Below are 20,590 nucleotides of genomic sequence, written 5' to 3'. Positions count from 1 at the left end.
CCACTTCTAGGTGTAATAAAATTTCCCCGACGGGAATTTAGGAAGATAATGTAAAAGCTGTATTCACCATAGATGGGCACGCTGGCGGGTTTAACAAGAGTATGACTGAAGAGAATAAAGAACAAAAGGCCGCAGGAATCCAGACACTACCAACAGCAGCAGCAAGGTGTTTGGACTCCATCAGCTGAGGTCACAGGAAAGGGAAGTATTGCTCAAATCCATCAGAATAGCCATGGAAGAAGCAAGGCACATATACAGAAAATGGCCACTGGGTAGACTGGGTAGTGGTTAAGGGGGCCGAGTTTGGTTCCCAGCACCCAAGTCAACCACCTGTGACTTCAGTTCTAGGGTGACCCAACTCCTCTGGCCTCCACAGGCACCTGCACCCAAGTACACACAGGCCCACACAATTAAAAATAGACCTTAAAAAGAAATTAAGAGGGGCTGGAGAGATGGTTCAGTGGTTAAGAGCACTGGCCACCCTGACCGCTCTTCCAAAGGACCCGGGTTCAATTCCCAGCATCTACATAGCAATTCACAATTGTGAACTCCAGTTCCAGGGGATGTAGCATCCTCACACAGATATACATACAGGCAAAACCCCAACGTACCAAAACAAAACTTAGAAACACATCTCGCAGAGTTGAAGATGCTGGATGCCTGGGAAGAGAACAGAGGTCTCTCCCCACATCCTGCTGGCACCTGTGTGAAACCATTAGTTCAGTCCTCATGGAATTGAGTCCACCACACAAGGTAAGTCAGTGTGGTCTTATTGGGTTCTAAACTTTTACTATTTTCTATGCAGTGATATTAATCATTAACAACTCTTTGATGTGCCTATTTATTTATTTGGGGCTGGGTACCACTCACACATGGAGGCCAGAGGACTTGGTCCTCTCCTTCTGCCATGAGGGCTCCAGGAATTAAACTGAGGTCCTTCAGCGTGACAGCAAGCACCTTTGCTCACTGAACCATCCTGTCAGCCCCTAACAGACTCCAGGTATTAACATACAGACACAGGAGCTGGAGATGACTAAGTGACCAAGGGCTCCTGCAGAGAACCCGGGGTTCAGGTCCCAGCACCCACAGTGCTTGACAACCACTTAGCAGTTTCAGCGAATCTCATGCCCTCTTCTGACCTCCTGAGGCATCAGGCATGCATGTGACACACACATACATAAGCAACATTCATGCACATAACCCCGCCTCCAAAACAGGTACTTTCTGTGTATCTGTATGCACAGGCTGACATCAGATGCCTTCATCTAGGACGCTCCACTCTACATGGGGGTCTCTGACTGAACCTGAAGCCCACCTATGGAACAGGCTAGCTATGACCAGCTAACCCCAGGGACCCCGCAGACAAGCACTTTACTGACTGTGCCACTTCTAGCCCTCTGGTACCAACTCTGAAAGCCCTGTCTTCTCTATGAGGCAATTCTGGGGCTGCCAGAGATAGCCAGTTAAGTTTCTTGCTTTTTAGCTTTTTTAAAAAAAGTTTTATTTATGTATGAGTGCTATCTGCATGTATGCTTTTATGGTGGAAGAGGGCATCAGCCGTCACTGCAGATGGCTGTGGACCACCATGTGGGTGCTGGGAATTGAACCCAGGTCCTCTGGAAGTGCAGCCAGTCCTCTTAATTGCTGAGCCCTCTCTCCAGCCCTGCTTCTGAGCTTTCTTAAATTCTGTGGATGCTGCAATATATTAACTTATCTGTAAGTCAAACTTAAATTAAACTCAGTACATATCTATGCTTATTTCCTTTCTCTATCAAAACAAAAACCCTAACAAAACCATAATGAAGTTTAATTGAACCCATTATCTAAGAGAATGTTAGCCTATTAAAGTATCAGAGAGGCGGACAGTTAAATAGGACTTTTTCAAACTTGAACAGGAACTGAAATGTTTATCTAATATAAGTAAGAAAGGGTCCTTACATAGAATTAAATCGGTACTATACCTTATGGCACTTCCACTCCAAATTAATATGCAGTAAAAAAAGCTATACATGACTGAGTATATACATGGCCCCCTCCACAAAGCCAAAAGACTAATGTATCCATGTTTAAATCTGACGGGGGCATAATCAAAATAATTACTTCATAAAAGAATAGGTCAATAATTGATTAAGCTGAAACAGCTCCACACTGAAATACAGTCATTTCTTTTAAGTAGATTTCCAGCAGAATATATACAGATCTGTAAGACATTAAGAGTTAATAACTGGATTTTTATTTTAATACACACTATGAGAAATGAACTTGTAAGTCAACTGAATTGTATGCAATATGAAATAGCAAATAAATTAGACCCATGTTTAAACAAAAGGTCAGCTAAATATTCAAACTATCACGGACACATCGATTCCACAGTCTTCTTTAAAAGGTTGAGTCTTTCAAATACAATTCTGCTACGGACTGGTCCAGAGATCAACAGCCAATGGGAACGCTTAGCAGGGGTGGTGATCAGGGACACGTTTCCTATAAGGAAAAAAATCATACAAATAAGAAAAGTAAAGATGAAAAGTATGGTTTTAACTAGTTTTCCACTGACACAAATAGAGCTAGAACCTTTGTTTACTAAAATCATTACAGCTCCATTTCCCACAGGGACTTGACCTCCAACTTAATAAGCATTCACTCTCCAAATATGATTAATCTAGTTTTGCTTTCTTTTCTTTTTTTTGTAATAGCTCTGACTGTCCTCAAACTTGCTATGTAGACCAGTTTTTAAAGAGTTACTGTTCCTTGACCTATTGTCATTTTGGCAGATTGTTCTTCTTCCTAAGTATTCCGTTCACCTGGCATCTTGGCCACATGTTTACTTGGCATTCCTCTCCTCCCACCCAAGAGCAACAGAACCAGTTAAGTAAGAACTGAAACTTCTAAATTTGTGAACTCAAATAAATCCTTCAAACCTCCCATCAGATTTTTGACAGAGCAATGCAAAACAGACAGATGCACTTCATGTGAAAGTTTCTAGAGTATGGCCCTGTAAAGGAGGTGGGTGTTTGAGAATGCCTGTGTGAGCCACGTGGGGGCAACCACCTATAATCTCAGCATGTAAAGCTCAGGGAAGCGCATTCTAAATCCGAATCCAGCCCAGGTTATACACCTCTAAAACCAGAACCACCCACATGCATCTACACGGAAGTGCATCCAGGAAAGCAAGCAACATGACCTCACCCTGGTAAAAGGACACCAGGCAGCCACAGCTCCCTGATACCTTCACAAGCCTGGCTGCTCTGTGACTTCCAATCCCCTTGTGTCCCTGGCTGTCCATGCCTAGTTCCTGTGATCCCATATTTTAGATAATTTGCACAATACTCTACTAAAAATTGACAGTTCCTTTAAATGTGGTTATCAAGTAAATAATGCTCCCTGATTTTGTCTCACACAAGCTTTCCTAATGATGCCAAGGGCTCTTGTACCTCGGTGCTGCTTTGATGATGTTGTCCACACGGAGAATCACCTCTGCTGCTTCAGCTGCACTCAAAAGAACCTGTCGCTTCACTTGGAAGCTCTCTGTTATACCCAGTACTGCCATGTCTCCGATGGTACCTTCCTTCATATCTGAAAAAATATCACAGTAACTGTTTAACAAATAAGGTATTAAATCGTCTCTAATAACTTGTAACAAAACTAAGCCTGTTACTGTACCCAACTACCTGGCATAGTTAGCAGATATAAAAGCATTCAAAGAAAACCTTCAAAAATGTGTGTGTGTGTTTTTTTTTTAAATTATAGGGGCTGGATCAAATTACTCAGTGGTTAAGAGCAATTGCTGTTCTTGAAAACGGCCTGAATTCAGTTCCCATCACTCATGTTGGGCAGCTCCCAACCTCTTCTGTTCTCTCAGGGTGCATGTATATACACTCCCGTAACACACACACCACACCTAAAAGTTTTTAATTGTGCTAAGGATATGATTCAGTGGGTGAATGTTTGCACACTGAAAAACTAAGGATCTGAGTTTGAATCCCCAACATGCACACAGAACATCTGGGCACAGCTGCCAGGTGCCTCTAAAACCAGGACTGGGAGGAAAGGGGGGAAGAGACGCAATGTTGTCTTCCTGACCATTCAGTCTAGCAAAAATGGAAAACTTCAGTGAGACCCTGACTCAAGGTAGAAAACAACAGAGGTAGGTATCCTACATCTTCTTCTAATGTGTCCATGGGTACATATGTATTTAAAACACATACACACAAATACCCAACACTGGGGGTGCAGGAAGTCAATACTAATGATCTATATTAACAGAGGGCAATGATATCAAACAAAAACTTTTACAGGGACAGTTAGTAAAATGGCTTAATAGGTAATGGTCCCGCATTATCACCCTGAGTTTGAGCCTCAGGACCGAAAGCCAACTTCTTCAAGTTGTCCTGACCTCTATATCTAGTACTGTGGATATACACCCTTTAATCCCAGCACGTGGGAGGAAGGTGGAACTGAGCTGGAAGGTAGATACTGGCCTGGTCTACACAACAAAGTCCAGCTAGAGAAGGCAACACAGTGAAACCACTCAACAAAAAGGGGAACAGGAGAGATGGCTCTGCTGTTAAAGAACACTAACTGCTCTTCCAAAGGAGCCTGGTTTGATTCCCAGCACCCACGTTAAGGTTCACAACAGTCTCCAGCTGCAGGGTATCTCATGCCTTTTGGCTTCCAAGGGCTTCTACAGGCACCAGGCCCACATGTGTTAGCTTGTTAAATACTTTATTTATATAGAGATTTACATTCAAAACTGCGCCGGATTGTTATGAAATTAGAAACTAACACTGTGTTCTAAGAGTTTACACTTAAGAATATAAGCTCTACTCACATGTCCTAATACCAAACTCTAAATCTTTTGAGTAGTTTTATACCTCTTACAGCAATGTCATGAAAACAAAATTAAAACATTAAGCCGGGTGGTGGTGGTGCACGCCTTTAATCCCAGCACTCGGGAGGCAGAGGCAGGCAGATCTCTGTGAGTTCGAGACCAGCCTGGTCTACAAGAGCTAGTGCCAGGACAGGCTCCAAAGCCACAGAGAAACCCTGTCTCGAAAAACCAAAAATAAATAAATAAATAAAAATAAAAAAAGAACAAAATTAAAACATTAATTATAAAAATTAGCATTGCCACCTTTGGTACAGTTAGCATAAGAACTGTAAAAACACAGATACACACACAGACAAACAAGAAAAGAAAAAATCCTATTGAACGAATGATGAGGGAACTGACTACTGTTGCCTTGTTGAACAAACACTATGTCCAATTGCCTTCTACACATTTGTTTGTATGTACGGATTAGTGCTGCCTGCAGCCTTACTCAGAAAAGCTTCGGTGTGCGGTGGATGCCAGTTAGCAGAGACTCACTACTGGTGAAGGTACAGAAACGATGCCTGCTGAGTGCTTGGCCTGAACTGACCATGCAGGTCTGAGCACCACAGACCAGGGTAGAACGTGTAAGAGTCACGGGGACTGAGGAGTGCTGTGACACGGCCAGTGCGCACAACTGCTAATACTCCATCCCTATAGGCTGCTAATGGCTGCCGGAGAAGGACAAGTTATATTCTTCAGGGTAGTCTCCAATAAGGTGCCTTTATGCAAGTAAATAACCCTCCATCCACGTAAGCGGGGAAAGGGCTTTGGAAACGTGGGTTCAGTGGAAGAGCTAAGGTGTTAAGAGAACAAAGGGAAGGGAATATGACCAAGTGCATTTCATATGTATGATTTGTGTGTATAAACATTTTCTTTAATTGAAGAAAATTACTTTTAACAGTGATTACAAAAGTCCACTCGACTTCTTACCCAGCCCAGCAGTTATTCGGCCTTCACTGTGAGCAGCTCGGAGCTGTGCCACCAGATCTGCACTGTCGTAGCCTGCATTGTCAGCTATGATGGTTGGCAGCTACAACAATGAAAATAACCACCAAGGACTAGTTATTGTCTGGATGAATATACCATAACTGGCTATCTCTTTCTTAATAACTGTTCGTAATCGAGCATAAAATGTACAATCAAAATATACAACACTGTGAATGACCAGTTTTGCAAAAAGCAAGGAAAATGTCATCTTTTTGTCTAGGGCAGAATATATACTCAGTTTAAAATAATCAACTCCATGAAAATTATGTTTAGATCCCTTTTCATAGTTACCATTCTCAAGGCTTTAGCAAAAGACTCCATTGCTACAGCTTCTTTTCCTGGTGTTTTACTGGCAAGTTTTGCCACAGCATGAGCCATCACCATCTCAGAACAACCTATAAATTAAAATCCAAAAACTACTATTATGTGGTCTATCTCCAGAACTATGAATTACTGACTTCCCTAAGATCTGTCATTTTAAAATCAAAGGCTAACATGATTGGTTTCTACAAAAGCCAATACATGCATTTGTAAGCCACATTACACATCAAGGAACCAAACACTCACCTCCTCCAAACACTGTCCTAGGATCTTTCACAGTTTGGGCAAGAACACAAAGGGCATCATGCAAAGACCTCTCCGCTTCATCCAAAATTTGCTGAGTGGCACCACGAAGTACAATGGTACAAGCCTCACCTAACATTAAATATAACATTCAGAAGTCATTTACCACCTAGTCACAGACCACATAACCATTTGCATTCCATTATTTATGGAAGTGATGACTATGGGTTTTGGTAGCTGATGTCTTCCACCATGCAAGGCTTTCTCTGCAAAAACCCATGTTCATAAGAGTCCTAAGTTACCAAGAAAAATCTACTAAATGTACACATTTCAAAAAGGCACAGCAAGTATCAACTTAAGACTTTGAGACACTGGAACAAAACATAAAATAGGCCCTCTCAAAATTTATTTTATATTTGTCCTTATAACACATATGTACCTCAATTATTAATCTTTGTGTGTATGTATGTGTGGGAGGTGCATGTGTGCATGGTACTCAGGTGGAAATTGGTTCTCTCCTACCATGTGGGTTCCAGGGAAGGAATGAGGTCATCACACACCTTCACTCACAGCCATCTCACCAGCCTATAGAAGGCATTTTAGTACCACAGTAACCTTTCTTTTGCTTCAAGATGCCAAAATTTACAGTCAGTCAACTTACCAAGGGCAACCCCAGAAAAGTGGATAAGTTTGTCTTCTCCAATCATGACTTCTTCGATTAGTTTGCAGCTTCCAAGCTTCACCAGCTCTGGGTGATCAAAGGTGGAGGCAATCTCACCACCTACGAAAAGAAACACATTACAGGGCATGGTGTTGCACACCTTTAATTCCAGCCCCAGGAAGGCAGAAGCAGGCGGATCTCTGAGAGTCTGAGGCTGTTACTGGACTGATTCACCTATTTAAACATTTTTACCATTCAGAAAGTTAAAAACTCAGAAAAGCTATGTTTAAATTAAAGCACAAGGCACATACATCCCTCACCCTGAAAGGCACAGTCTTCAGTAACGGTCACTGTAACTTTACCTCACACAGGGCAGAGTTTAAATATTCAGCAAAACAGACAGACTGGTTAAGACTCAAGACACCTCTTTTACGTATGAATTTGTTTAGAATATTCCTAGAAAGTGAAGTCTTTATATTTGTGAGAAAGAACTAGTCTTCAAACACCACAACAAAAAGAACTCTCTAACCATGGCTTGCACATATATAAATTAGTACACACCTTAAACATTCGTAAACTGAAACATAAATGTGCAACTTTTAAAAAATGAAAATGACAGAAGTAGAAAATCCTGAGTCAATGCAATGGACCAGTGAAAATGCAAGTTGGCCAAAACTCCTGTTGAAAATATCTTCACTGTTTGAGGCATTTGTATCTAATAAAAATGAATTCCATGTTTAGACTTGGGTCTTATTCCAAGTTATCTCACTATGCATGATCAAATATTTCATTCACATCCCCGAAAATCCAGAATCTGAGAAGCTTTTGAGTACCAAGCATTTCTAAGAGAAAACTACCTACAGTTATAATAATGGGACCAGCCAGCAAGACAGTAGGTAAAGGCACTTGCCATTAAGATTCACATGGTTAAGAGGGGAGAGTCAGCTCTATAAAGTTGTCATCTGATCTCCACATGCAAGCAATGGCAGCACAATTCTTCAAACAAATATAACTAAATTAAAGGTATAATTCAGAGTGTGTGTGGGTGTATAGACTTCCCTCCCCTTTAGTATATAGTCTTATTCTTTAAGAGTTTCTTATTCTCAACAATGCATTGCACAGTAATGCTCAATAAATACAAGAATGGTAATTATACTTACTAAAAACTAATGTCTTTTTCCTTACCTGTGACAAGAGCTAGGCGTTCCACACCTGCAAAATCTGCATGCTCAATAGCCATGACCCCCGCAGCACCGAAGAGGTGTTCAGGATAATTATAAATTAGCTGTCTGCAGATGAAATACACAGAACACTCTGCTCAAACTTCACCAGAAGTTAAAAAAAACACAAAACAGAACAGCCTGATGATCTATATTCAACACTTGAGTCTCATGTGATAGGAGAGAACACACTCCCACAAATTGTCCTCTGACCACACAGCATAAGCAAAGCAGAAATTAAAAACGAAAACAACCCAAAATCAGTCATCTACAGCAATGAAATGCTAAAAAAAAATCTTCAATAAAATTATTTCTACCTAGGAGTCTTCCCTTAAGAGATTCGTTTATCAGGTTCCAGCTAAAGTCAACTGAAATCAGAAATTCCAAATATTTTACATATTTACATCATTCCCTATCCTGAGTATCCGGAAGAAATCTGACACTGCTCTACTCTGTCCCACAAGTGTATGACTCATCAGCCCTGTCTCATGAACCCACAATGGTATGTTCTTCTGCCAGCTAGTCACTTAGTGACCCTCTACATTAGAAGATCGACGTTACCGCACTGCGAGTATTCAACACTACCATAACCTTTTATTAAATGACAATACCCAATCAAATCAGCCTCACTTCATCTACCACATCAAGCACTGAATCCTTTTATCATCACATGAAAATTGAGTACAGTACAATAAAATACTGAGAGCAGCAAGGGGGACTGAGGAATCTTAGAACATGTAGACTTGCCTTTAATCTAACAGTCTATTAAGTGTATGTATGTCTAAGCTGAGGGCTTGAATCGCAACAATCTGTAACTGTACGTAAGCCATACACAGCAGTTTCTAACATTAAGTAATTTAATAGAAAATATAATTTTCATGAACAAGATAAGAGCTTGTTAAAAACAGCACAAGCAAACACAGACCTGTTAATGAAACAATTTATTCCATGCTTAAGAATACGTTCAACTTTCTCCTTCATCTTTTCCTTTTCTGCATGTTCTATTTCTGCAACCTTTGCTGTGGAATCAACTCTTACCCGAGAGCCAAATATCTAAGATGAAAGACATAAAGACAGAGTTAAGTTTCACTCCTTTTTCACGTTCCAGTAACACAGTGTATCATTTTTATGAACACACATATCAAAGTATATATGGGTGTAATATTTTAAAGATTCTAAGCTGTTTAATGTAACCGACTCCTAAGTTAACAGCAACCAGCAATAGAATTTCAGGAAATATAGCAACATACTTTTATTTTGTCTGTATCCATTCCAGTATTTGCAATAAGAATTTTAGCATTTTCAATTCTCTTTGGTTGATTTACTCCAATTTTTTTATCCAATAGAAAACCTACAACAAACATAAAAATAGTAATAAATACTTTAAGGATATACTTGTAAACCTGCAAAGTTGTCTGTATTACTAAATTAGTGATTCAAATAATGCATTTAAAGTTCAATGTACATGTTCCCAGAATCTTAAAAGCATTCCATTATAGCAGTGGTCATAAACATCAACTCATTATTTAAAATAAATTTAAAAGCAGAATGCAAGGGTCTGGAGAGATAACTTAAGAGTACCTGCTGGCTTTTGCAGGGTACCTGGGTTCAATTCCCAGCACCCACAAGGTGGCTCACTACCATCCAAAACTCCAGTTTCAGGGGATCCAATGCACTGACCTCCAAAGGCACTTGGCACACACACGGTACTGATATTAATGTAGGCAAAACACTCATACACATTAATAATGAAGTATATAAGTAACGTTAAATGAGAATACACACAAGGGAATACTACAGCATTAGCAGAGAAACAAAACGCACGACCAGGACATTTTTGTTTCATATTCATACAACAGACCAGAGTCCACTGACTATAATGTAAAAAATTTAAGTGCATTTTTACTAGCTTAAAACCAACAAGACAAAATAAGCAGTCAAGAGTGGAAATCAAAGGATAGTGCTATGCCTTTCAAAAGAACTCCATCTAGCCCAGCATAGTGGTATGGGCTTTTAATCTCAAACTAGGGAGGCAGAGGCCGGGACAGTCAAGAAAACTCTACGTAGTAGTAAAACAGAAATACAGACAAAGCATGTGTGACTAGAGGTAGATGCTGATTACCAGCCTAGTGTGTTGACTGGATGCCATCATATGACCTAATAACATTGACCATCTTCATAGGCTTCTTTCAGACACATAAACTTAGCTCATTAATTCCAACCTGTGCTTTCTGATCTATTCAGATTAATCTTGTCCTAAGCAGATCATCACTACAAGAACTAAAGGATTAAAGTTCCAATTACAATTCCTGGCACAGAGCACATATATAAGGATGGGGAGCATCAAGCGACTCTCTCTGTTATAAGATTTCCCCCCCACCTGCCAGACCATTAGAAACATTACAAAGCCCCCGAATATCAATGTAACCAAAACATTTTCAGAACTGCATAAACAAATGGCATAAAACACACAGCAAAACCAGGATTTCAAATCACGTGTAGCTTCAAAGCACAGCTTGACTCTTCTTACTCCTTTTAAGACAATGCCTACACAGTCCGTGGTCCTTTTGAAAGTAAATATAAAGTCAAGACACTGGAAAACCTATGCCCTGCAAACCACACTATTAAGAAAAAAAGCATCTCCCAAGACTTAGTCCTCAAAAACTACAGTCCTATATATTAACTATATACAATTATTTGTCAGTTAAAGAAACTTTGAAAACATTTTTTCTTAAAACAGAATGAGCTGAGAGCTCAGACATGAAGAGCACTTCTTACTGTTACAGAGAACCTGCGTGTTGCTCACACCAGTCTGTAACTACACCTTGAGCAGAGCTACCACCTCTGGCTACTGACATGCACACCCATACAGTCAGACACAAACAAGCACATGACTAAAAACAATCTCATAAACAAAACGTTTTCTAGGGCTAATGATGTAATGTAGTTCAGTTAAGAGTGCTCACTTAGCACTCACGAAGTCCTATCTAGATGGATCCCCACACTGCACAAATCAGTAAAGTTTGGGAGACAAGGGCAGAAGGAACAGCAAGTTCAAGGCAATCAAAGGCTACAAAAGACTATCTTTAAATACAAGTAACAAGTTGGTTATGGTGGCACATGCCTTTAATCCCAGCATTAGAGAGGCAGAGGCAGGCACGCAGGCGGATCTTTGTGAGTTTGGTCAGACTGGTCTACAGAGCTAGTTCCAGGACAGCTAGGGCTGTTTACATAGAGAAACAATCTCGAAAAACCAAAAACCACCAAGCAACAAAGCTGGGCGGTGGTGGTGCACTCCTTTAATTCCAGCACTTGGGAGGCAGAGGTTCAAGAATCTCTTGGTTTGAGGCCAGCCAGGTCCATACAGGGAGTCCCAGGACAGTCAAGGCTACACAGAAAAACCCAGTCTTGAAAAACCTAAAAATAAACAAACAAAAATATAAGTAGCAAGGTCTGCAGAGATGGCTCAGCAGTTAAAGAGCACTTGCTGCTCTTGCTGCAGACCTGGATTTGGTTCTCAGTACTCAAACCGAGGTGCACAGCCGTCTTTACTCCAGTTCCAGGGAGTCTGGTGCCTTCTGACCTCATGGGCACCAGTCATGCATGTGGTGCACATACATCTAAGTAAAAGGCTTATATGTATGTCTAAAAACTTTCAATAAAAAAAATAAATGCCACACAAAAGTCATAAAAGTTAAACAAAACCCTTTTATCAACAGCCTGCTAATTAAATGATTTGACTTATCCAGACTGTGCTTGAAGCTAAGATGCTGCTGATAACTTGTGGAAGATGAAGAATACTATCAACACTACCAATTGATTAAAATGCCAACAACAGTTGCAACGTGAATGGTTCTTAAAGACAAACTTTTAAGCAGGGATGGATGGGAGCCGACCAAATCTTTTCCGTATTTGGTACACATACATACCTTCATCTAAATAGGAGTCTGCCAGACTCCCACCTAGTTTCTTGATGACATGAATGGCCTCCAGATTACCAGAACCCTTCAGTCTGAGAACAGCTTCTACAGCTAATTGAGTAAAGTGGTCCTTGTGATGAGTAAGGAGTTTTGAGGATAATGTCGTTCCTGCAATATTCATTAAATCTTGCCGGAATCTGACTTCATCAGAACTAATGGAACCAATCAAAAAAGAAAGCCCACCTGTTATTGAAATTATTCAAACATATTAAGCATAGTTTAATTTTCAAAATTTACCTAAGTACTCGACTCTAACCAGACTTCTAATGTAAGCAAAATCAGGAAACATGTAAATAAACGGGACACCATGTTTCCCATCAAACTGCCAACAGGGTGAAAAGCATAAGTAAGCAAGACTATCGCATGTTGTCAAGAATGTGGGGAAACAACCATGTGTGACATACTCAGCACAAACAGAAATCGTTGTCAAGAATGTGGGAAACAACCATGTGCGACATACTCAGCACAAACAGAAATCGTTGTCAAGAATGTGGGGAAACAACCATGTGTGACATACTCAGCACAAACAGAGATCGTTTCTGGCTGGGCAGTGGTGGCGCCCATCTTTAATCCCAGCACTCAGGAGGCAGAGGCAGGCGAATCTCTGAGTCCAAGGCCAGCCTGGTCTACAGAGCAAGTTCCAGGACAGGCTCCAAAGCCACATGGAGAAACCCAGTCTTGACAAAACAAAAGAAGAAATCGTTTCTGGAGATTTGGTAATATACATAAGAGTAAACTAAAACGTATACATGTTTGGACTCAGCAATTCCACTTCCAGAAATATTTCCTGGGCAACAAATTTCCCACATTAAAAAGCTAAAACTTTTCAAAAAGACATTTCTCCAAGGGCAGAGAGTATAAGGAAATCACCCTTCAGAAACACACGTTATTACCCAGTTCAAGAGATTGAAAACCATGCACGGAAGCACACGCCTGTAATCCCAGCACTCCGGAGACAGAGGCAGGTGGATCTCTGTATGAGGCTCAAGAGAGTTACACAGCAAGACTAGAGCAGAGAAGGCTGAGGTGAAGAATCAGTTTCAATCAGTGCTGGCGGAGATTATGAAGGTCATCTAGGCACACTCGTGTATGCTTCTCCTCGTCCTCTAGATCAGACTTTCCCAGCAGGATCTTGGTGTACCCACCCATGATCAACAGCAGAGGTCAACAGGGCATCTCGGGCAGCCTTGGTGGCTTCTCTCCAGCCTGCGATGATGGTCTGTGGATGGATCTTTTTTGCAATTAAAGATTCTGCTTCCTGTCAAAAAAAAAGTATACAAATAAAAGTAATAAAGGATTGGATCACTTCAACTGCTCAAAGTCAGTCAAATAATGAGGAAGTATCGAATGGTTCTCACCCGGAGGAGTTCTGCTGCTAGAACAGTAACAGAGGTAGTGCCATCACCAACTTCGTCATCTTGAACCCTGGACATATCTAGGAAAAGAATAAAATTATTTCTCCACATCCCTAAATTCTTTTATTTATTTATTTTTATTTATTTATTTTTTTGGTTTTTCAAAACAGTTTCCCTGTGGTTTTGGTTCCTGTCCTGGAACTAGCTCTGTAGACCAGGCTGGTCTCGAACTCACAGAGATCCGCCTGCCTCTCCCTAAATTCTTTTAAAACATTCACAACAAATCTAAACCCCACTTATAGGTTGCTCCATACCTGACTAAGTTTGGGAGACCTTGAAGTTTCAAATACTATAGCTTGAGTATGTCCTCCCCAACTTCATGGAAACTTAATCCCTTATCTTTCTGTCTCACCCCTATTATGACAGCAAGCATCTCACTGACAGGGCCCACTGGTCTTGGACTTCACAATTTAGACAAACGACTTTTATCATTTAAAAACTACCTAGTTAGTGGCTGTAGCAGCTGCAAATGGTTGATACTTCTGAAATTCATTTTAGTAATGGCAAATGATGGCTATCATTTGAACAGTTTAGATCTAGAGACTCACCAACTAAAACTTTGGCTGCTGGATTGTCAACACCAATGTTTTTTAGAATGGTGGCACCATCATTGGTTACCATTAGCGAGGCATCTCGTCCACTGCTTAGAAGAATTTTGTCCTGAAAGGAAATGTGTTTGTGTCAAACTGAAGTTAAGTACTTGAAAAATACCTGGAGTCAGTAAATGCACTCAGCTGTCCACTGCTCACACGGTAACACTCTGGATGGTTATTTGGCCACCAAGTGTTTTCAATGCACGTATCCTACAACCAAACCTCAATGTTTGCTCAGGAACTTAGAGGTACAGGTAACACAAACTAGCTCTGTCACAGCACCACGACAGACAACGATGGAAACAAATGTCCAGGAACAAAGTTAAAAGCAAACCCCAGAATATGATACTGTGGTCAAAGGAATACAACATATTCTTATGCTAACTAAAAGATCAGTTAAAAAAAAAATCGGCAACTGGGTTATCGGCCCCCAGAGGAAGTTCGACTAACATAGGGTGCTGAGGACAGGCTCAAAGAAAGCAGTGGAGGCCCTGAAGGAGGTTACCAGGGAAGCTGAGTTTGCTGAGTGACCCTGACCAGAGAGGGATGGGGGGGCGGGGGAGAGAGGGAGGGAGAGACAGAAAGGGAGAGTCAGAAAGAAGAAATGGCTAGGGTTTAGTTATGTCTTGTAATTGGCAATGTAGGATTTGTTCAGAGTGTCCGATATCTAAGGATATCTGGACAGTTGGTGAATTTAGTGGAGTCAGTTGGCAGTAGGTATTCAGCAATCACTTGGGCAGAGGAAAAGTAGGAGTGTGAGAAAAGAGATAAGATTTATGTGGAATAAGTGATCCTGAGAGAACAGGAACTGGAGGGGATGACAGGAGCTGCCATCCCTGTAAGTGTAGGCAGAAGCAGCTAGAGAACCCACTTCTGTATGAGGGATGGAGGGAGGACGTCTTTCAAAGTTTTTCTGGTGGATCTGGGGCAGAATGGAGAATGTGAGGGCAAAGCGTAAGGAAGTATGGAGGGACTAAGTAAGGGGAGGGCGGAAAAGGAATGTGAAGGATGGATGAGCTTTCAACGAGAAGTTTGGTGAGATAAAGCCTGAGACAGCGGAAAGGACAGGCGAGTCCTTTGGAAGTTAGGCGTGGATCCCAGAGTTTGTTAGAAGGCAACAGCGCAGACGTGGTCAGCCGTGAACGGTACTATACAGAGTTCTGAAGAAGCCTAAGCGACAGGGGCAAAGGTCAGCCTTAGGCAGTGTCTATGTGTTTTGGAACAGTGAGGATGAATAGGTTTGTAAAGGTCTGAGAGGCAGAGGGCTGAAGCAGAAAAGAGAACATTTTAAGGGATTGTTTGTGGGTGGGAGGACAGGTAAGGCTATAAAAATAGTTTATGCTCCAAAGCCACAGAGAAACCCTGTCTCGAAAAATCAAAAAAAAAAAAAGTTTATGTGTGAAAAAAAAGAACAAACTCTTGAAATTTAAAACAGGACACTAAAAAGCAAGCACACACCAAGAGCACACGCAGATAAACAAAAACAGCATCTGCTATTTTAAAAATGTGTTTCGAAAATCTAGGACAAACTTGTCCATAAATGATCAGAAAATAGAAGCAGGTTTTGCATCTAAATGGTGACGCTTATTGCCACCGGAGAGTCACGATTGGGGATGGTGATACAGGACGAGGACTTTTTATAATGTAATGTTCTGGACTGCAAAACATAAAAAAAAAGTGTTACTAACTACATTTATGCTAAAGGCTTTAAACAATTTTTAAAACTTTTATTTTATTTATTTATTTTTTTGGCCAGCCACCTCAACACAAGACCACATCTCGGGAAAGCAAAGAAAACTAGAAACAAACAGAAAAACGCCTTCTAAAAATTTCCGCTTTTTCTTACCATGCCCTTCGGCCCCAAAGTGCTCTTCACCAAGTCTCCAATGGCGATGGCACCAATAAAGGATGACTTAAAAGAGAAAAACCAGAAAAGGCAGTCAAGACTTACTAATGATAAAACATGAAAAGTACAGTTTTGTCATTTACAAAAGGCGGGCCAGGCTTACCAGGCGCGCGGTCTCGGCTCTCTCTTCATCAGCTCCAGCCTTGAAGATATTCACAGGTGCAAGGGAAAGGGAGGCCTGGAAGGGGAAACCGAGACACTCCGTTTCAATGCCTGTACTCTTTAACACGTTTCTGGGGCCTCTCGCTAGACTGGGAAGTGTATTAGTTAAAGGAAAATTCACTTACAATATAATTTCTGGAGTCCGTCATGGGGGTGGGAATTGATTTAAATAGCGAGAGTTAGAGGTGGGCGCCAGGAATAAATCAACTGACTAGTGTGTTAGGCAAAACGAAAGGCGACATTAAGGCGGAGACAGGCAGCGGCCGAGGAACAGGGGCACCAACTACCACGAAACCCTCCATCTTCCACAGGCCTACGCCGCCACCCGCCCTTCAAGCCCCGCCCCGAGGGCGGGGCTGACCAGAGTGCTAGAAACTTCGTTTGGGGTGAGTCCCGGGGGTCGTCGGGAACCCCTAACCACGAAGAAGCCCGATTTTAGTAAGAGATGCTGGCTTAGGGCGCATCCTCCCTTCGCGCCCCCCGTGGAGAGCTCGGTCTGCGGATCGCACGCAGGCCGCACTCCGGCCCGGGCCATGTGCGAGCGGCCCAGAGGACGGCCGCAGGGAGCCTGAGACCCCGGTTAGACAAGGGGAGCAGCGGGGGCACCGGCCACAGCGGGACCCGGGCAGGAGCACAGGTCGTGGGCCGGAAGCTAGGCTCACCATGGTTCCGACGAACTCAGCACAGACGATAATCCCTCGCGAGCCGCGCGGGGAAGACCGCAGGAGAAAGGAAGGCGGAAGTGACGACACGCGCTACCGCAGGGGGCGGGGCTGAGCGCGCAGGCTTCCGCCCGCACAGCCGCCGGCCTCCCGCGGTAGTGGGCTGTGCCAGAAGCGCCGCTCGTCGTTGAGGGGGCGGAGCCTAAGCTTTCGCCACGCCCACAGAAGGCGTCACTGGGATGTGGGAGGGGCTGGGGCGGACTGCTTTAGATTGAGTAGAACGCCAGGACAAAGAGACAGTGTACCGCCCGGGTTGCCACAGAAACGTTGTTCCTGCTTAAGTATATTTTTGAGGTCAGATGTACAATTTCAAGTGTTGCACACTAATCAACATCATTTACTCTCCCTGGAAGCAGTCACACATTTTTTCGTGTTTTTTTCCCCCTTGGAAGAGCTATTTACCAATATACCAATAAGTAATAGTCTTACTATTTTTTTTTTTTGTATTTTTTTGGTTTTTCGAGACAGGGTTTCCCTGTAGTTTTAGAGCCTGTCCTGGAACTAGCGCTCTCTCTCTCTCTCTCTCTCTCTCTCTCTCTCTCTCTCTCTCTCTCTCTCTCTCTCTCTCTCTCTCTTTGGTTTTTCGAGACAGGGTTTCTCTGGTTTTGGAGTCTGTCCTGGAACTAGCTCTTCTAGATCAGGCTGGTCTCGAACTCACAGAGATCCGCCTGCCTCTGCCTCCCGAGGACTGGGATTAAAGGCGTGCGCTACCACCACCCGGCCTCTTACTAATTTTATTTTAGGCATAAAGGAATGTTCACTTAATTTTTTAGACAGAGCCTTACTGTGTAGCTCTGGCTTGGCTTGGAACTCAACGAGGTAGACCAGACAGGCCTGGGATTCAGATCCACCTGTCACTCTCTCCCAGGTACAGATATTAATGGAGGGTGCCACTACTCTGGAGTTCTTTTAACTTGAAAACGCTGTGATTGCATGGATATTAACTGCCCAGGACAAGGGCTAGTCAGTCTTTCAATGAGACTTTTACCTTGGCCCTGGTTATCCACTTGCAGTTTTTCCTTTCATTTTGTTTTCCCTGGGGGAGTGGGGGAACTAATGTGACTATTACATGACATGTCAACGGAGATCAAGAACAGTCTCAATTATTTCAGTTTCTTAAAAAAAAAAAAAAAAGGTTTCTCGGGGGCTGGAGAGATGGCTCAGTGGTTAAGAGCATTGCCTGCTCTTCCAAAGGTCCTGAGTTCAATTCCCAGCAACCACATGGTGGCTCACAACCATCAGGAATGAGGTCTGGTGCCCTCTTCTGGCCTGCAGATATACACACAGACAGAATATTGTATACATAATAAGTAAATAAATATAAGAAAAAAAAGGTTTCTCCTTCCTCTTGACATCCTACGGTATCTAAAGCAAAGCTTCAATGCTTAAAAAAAAAAAGTTTTTTGTTTTTTACACACTTAGCAAGTCCTTTTATTTTGGACAATTGATAACCCTAGACATTTTCAATGTTTAGTTATCTCTACCCTCAGACATAGTAACTTAGTTTATATTGGTTGGACAAGCTATGGAGACTCAAATCTAGTTACCAACTGCTTTTGAAGTTTTAAGCATTTTTTGAAAAATAATGTGTGTGCATATGTATGTGTGCCATGGTACACGAAGGCAACTTGAAGAAATCAGTTTTGTCCTGCCATGACGTAGGTCCTGAGGACTGAACTCAGGCTGTCGAGATCAACAGCATAAACCTTCACTCACTGAGCCTACTTTTCAATTTTTTAATTTCTGCACATGCACGTGCGCATGTGTATCACAGATGTGTGTAAGTACTGGCAGAGGCCAAAGAGGGCATCAAATCCCCTGGAGCTGGAGGAGTGAGCAGTTCAACCCACAAGCACTATGAGTGGTTTATATTTAAATGGTTGGTAAAAAAGCCACGGCACATGAAAATTGTTATGAAATTGATATTTTTATGCCTACAGAACCTTGAAGAAGGGTATATTCTTTTATCCTGTGACAGTTACAAAGAATTAAAAGATTATGATAGTCTATGGGTCCAAGCCTACAATAGTCATTATTTTTTTTTAATTTATTTATTTATTATGTATACAACATTCTGCCTCGATGTATGCCCGCACGCCAGAGCAGGGCGCCAGATCTCAGTACAGATGGTTGTGAGCCACCATGTGGTTGCTGGGAATTGAACTCAGGACCTCTGGAAGAGCAGCCAGTACTCTTAACCTCTGAGCCATCTCTCCAGCCCCCAATAGTCATTATTTTAAACAGGTCTGAGACCCTGGTTGACACTATTCTAAGGTCCACTATGACCAGGGGTAAATTCAGGCCCAGCAAACTGTTACTTGAAACTTCCTAGTTTTCTGTTGCAGGGAAATTTCTCTAGGACATGTGTTTTAATGGGCAGATCCCAGGTGGTGTTTGGAAGCAAGTCATGCTGAGAAGCTAACATGCCCGCACATTTTAAAAGGCTAATTTTATTGCAGATAAATTATATACTAGGAGTTACTGCTCTCCTGTCCAGTGGATGGCGAGCAAACTTGAGATTGTGGACGATGGGCTATCCATGTCCCCTTCCTGTTAAGACTGTGGAAGAGTGGTGGACACAAGGGCATTTGGACCCTGTAGATCATTTCAGGTCCTCTAGATCTGAAAGGAAGCCAGGAGTCCCCTGTAATGAGGGCACTGTAGACTTTTGCTCTTTCTTCTTCGTATCTTTGGTTTCTTCCACCCGTCCCCCTTTACTTGGTGCCTTTCCCACACCTGAGAGTTTAAACATTCAATCTCTAGCACCAAGCTCCAATGAATTTGAATTTCAGCTTGTTTTTAGCACTAGTCATCTAGGGCTTCCGTAAGCACTCTGAACCAGTTCACTCACTAAAAGCTATTTCAGAACATCCCACTCGCTGAATGTATCATTTTACCCCGAAAACATCTTCTATAAATTGTATAGCAGCTGATACTGGGTGTGTTCCAAGGTCCACGGAAATAGTGAGACTGTGGGAACTGTTTCCACAGGCATCTTCTGCTTTTATTTCCTTCTTTGTTCCTCAGGTTTTCTCTTAGCTCTCCCCACTGTCTTTGTGACCCTCCCTGTGTGTTTGCTTGTTTGTTTGTGAGACAGGGTTTCTCGGAGCAACAGCCCTGGCTGTCCTGGAACTCTCTCCGTAGAGCAGGCTGGTTTCGAACTCAGTCTCTGTCTCCTTTACTTCCCTGTGGTTTGGATTCCTTTTAGTGAATTGTCTGTTAATTTGCCACCCCTAAGCTATATTACCTCTGTGCCACAATTTCCTGGTGTATGAAATAGACATAGAATATATCTCATAAAAGCAAGTTTAAATTGCTTAGAGGATGCCTGAGCTACAAGCTCTATTTAGGTTAGCTATAACTCCAATATGGTTTGCAAAATATTGTTTCCTCAGTTGCTGTGCTTGGAATAACATGCAAAGCTCTGTAGTATGAGATTAGCAGACAGAGGTGACCCCTATGAAAGGACCGCTTGACCTCCAAAAGGGTCGCGACCCATGGGTTGAGAAT

General features: G+C 42.2%; 1 protein-coding gene across 1 annotated transcript; it reads right to left on the bottom strand.

Annotated features, from left to right (window-relative positions):
• Nucleotides 1-2,210: 2,210 nt before the first annotated feature.
• Nucleotides 2,211-17,196, bottom strand: Cct2 (chaperonin containing TCP1 subunit 2). Its single transcript, XM_075954163.1, has 16 exons — nt 17,021-17,196; nt 16,300-16,374; nt 16,137-16,202; nt 14,246-14,357; nt 13,641-13,717; nt 13,428-13,540; nt 12,232-12,434; nt 9,553-9,653; nt 9,228-9,355; nt 8,268-8,371; nt 7,083-7,202; nt 6,425-6,553; nt 6,149-6,252; nt 5,801-5,900; nt 3,432-3,573; nt 2,211-2,481 (listed from the first exon to the last, which is right to left on the bottom strand). The coding sequence occupies exons 1-16, from the start codon at nt 17,021-17,023 to the stop codon at nt 2,451-2,453; spliced, it is 1,608 nt and encodes a 535-aa protein (XP_075810278.1). The 5' UTR covers nt 17,024-17,196; the 3' UTR covers nt 2,211-2,450.
• Nucleotides 17,197-20,590: the final 3,394 nt, after the last annotated feature.

This window comes from Microtus pennsylvanicus, chromosome 20 (assembly GCF_037038515.1).
Source record: "Microtus pennsylvanicus isolate mMicPen1 chromosome 20, mMicPen1.hap1, whole genome shotgun sequence".
In the NCBI taxonomy this organism is placed as follows: Eukaryota; Metazoa; Chordata; class Mammalia; order Rodentia; family Cricetidae; genus Microtus; species Microtus pennsylvanicus.
Note: the sequence above shows the minus strand (reverse complement) of the source record. Positions and strands in the feature narration are given on the sequence as shown.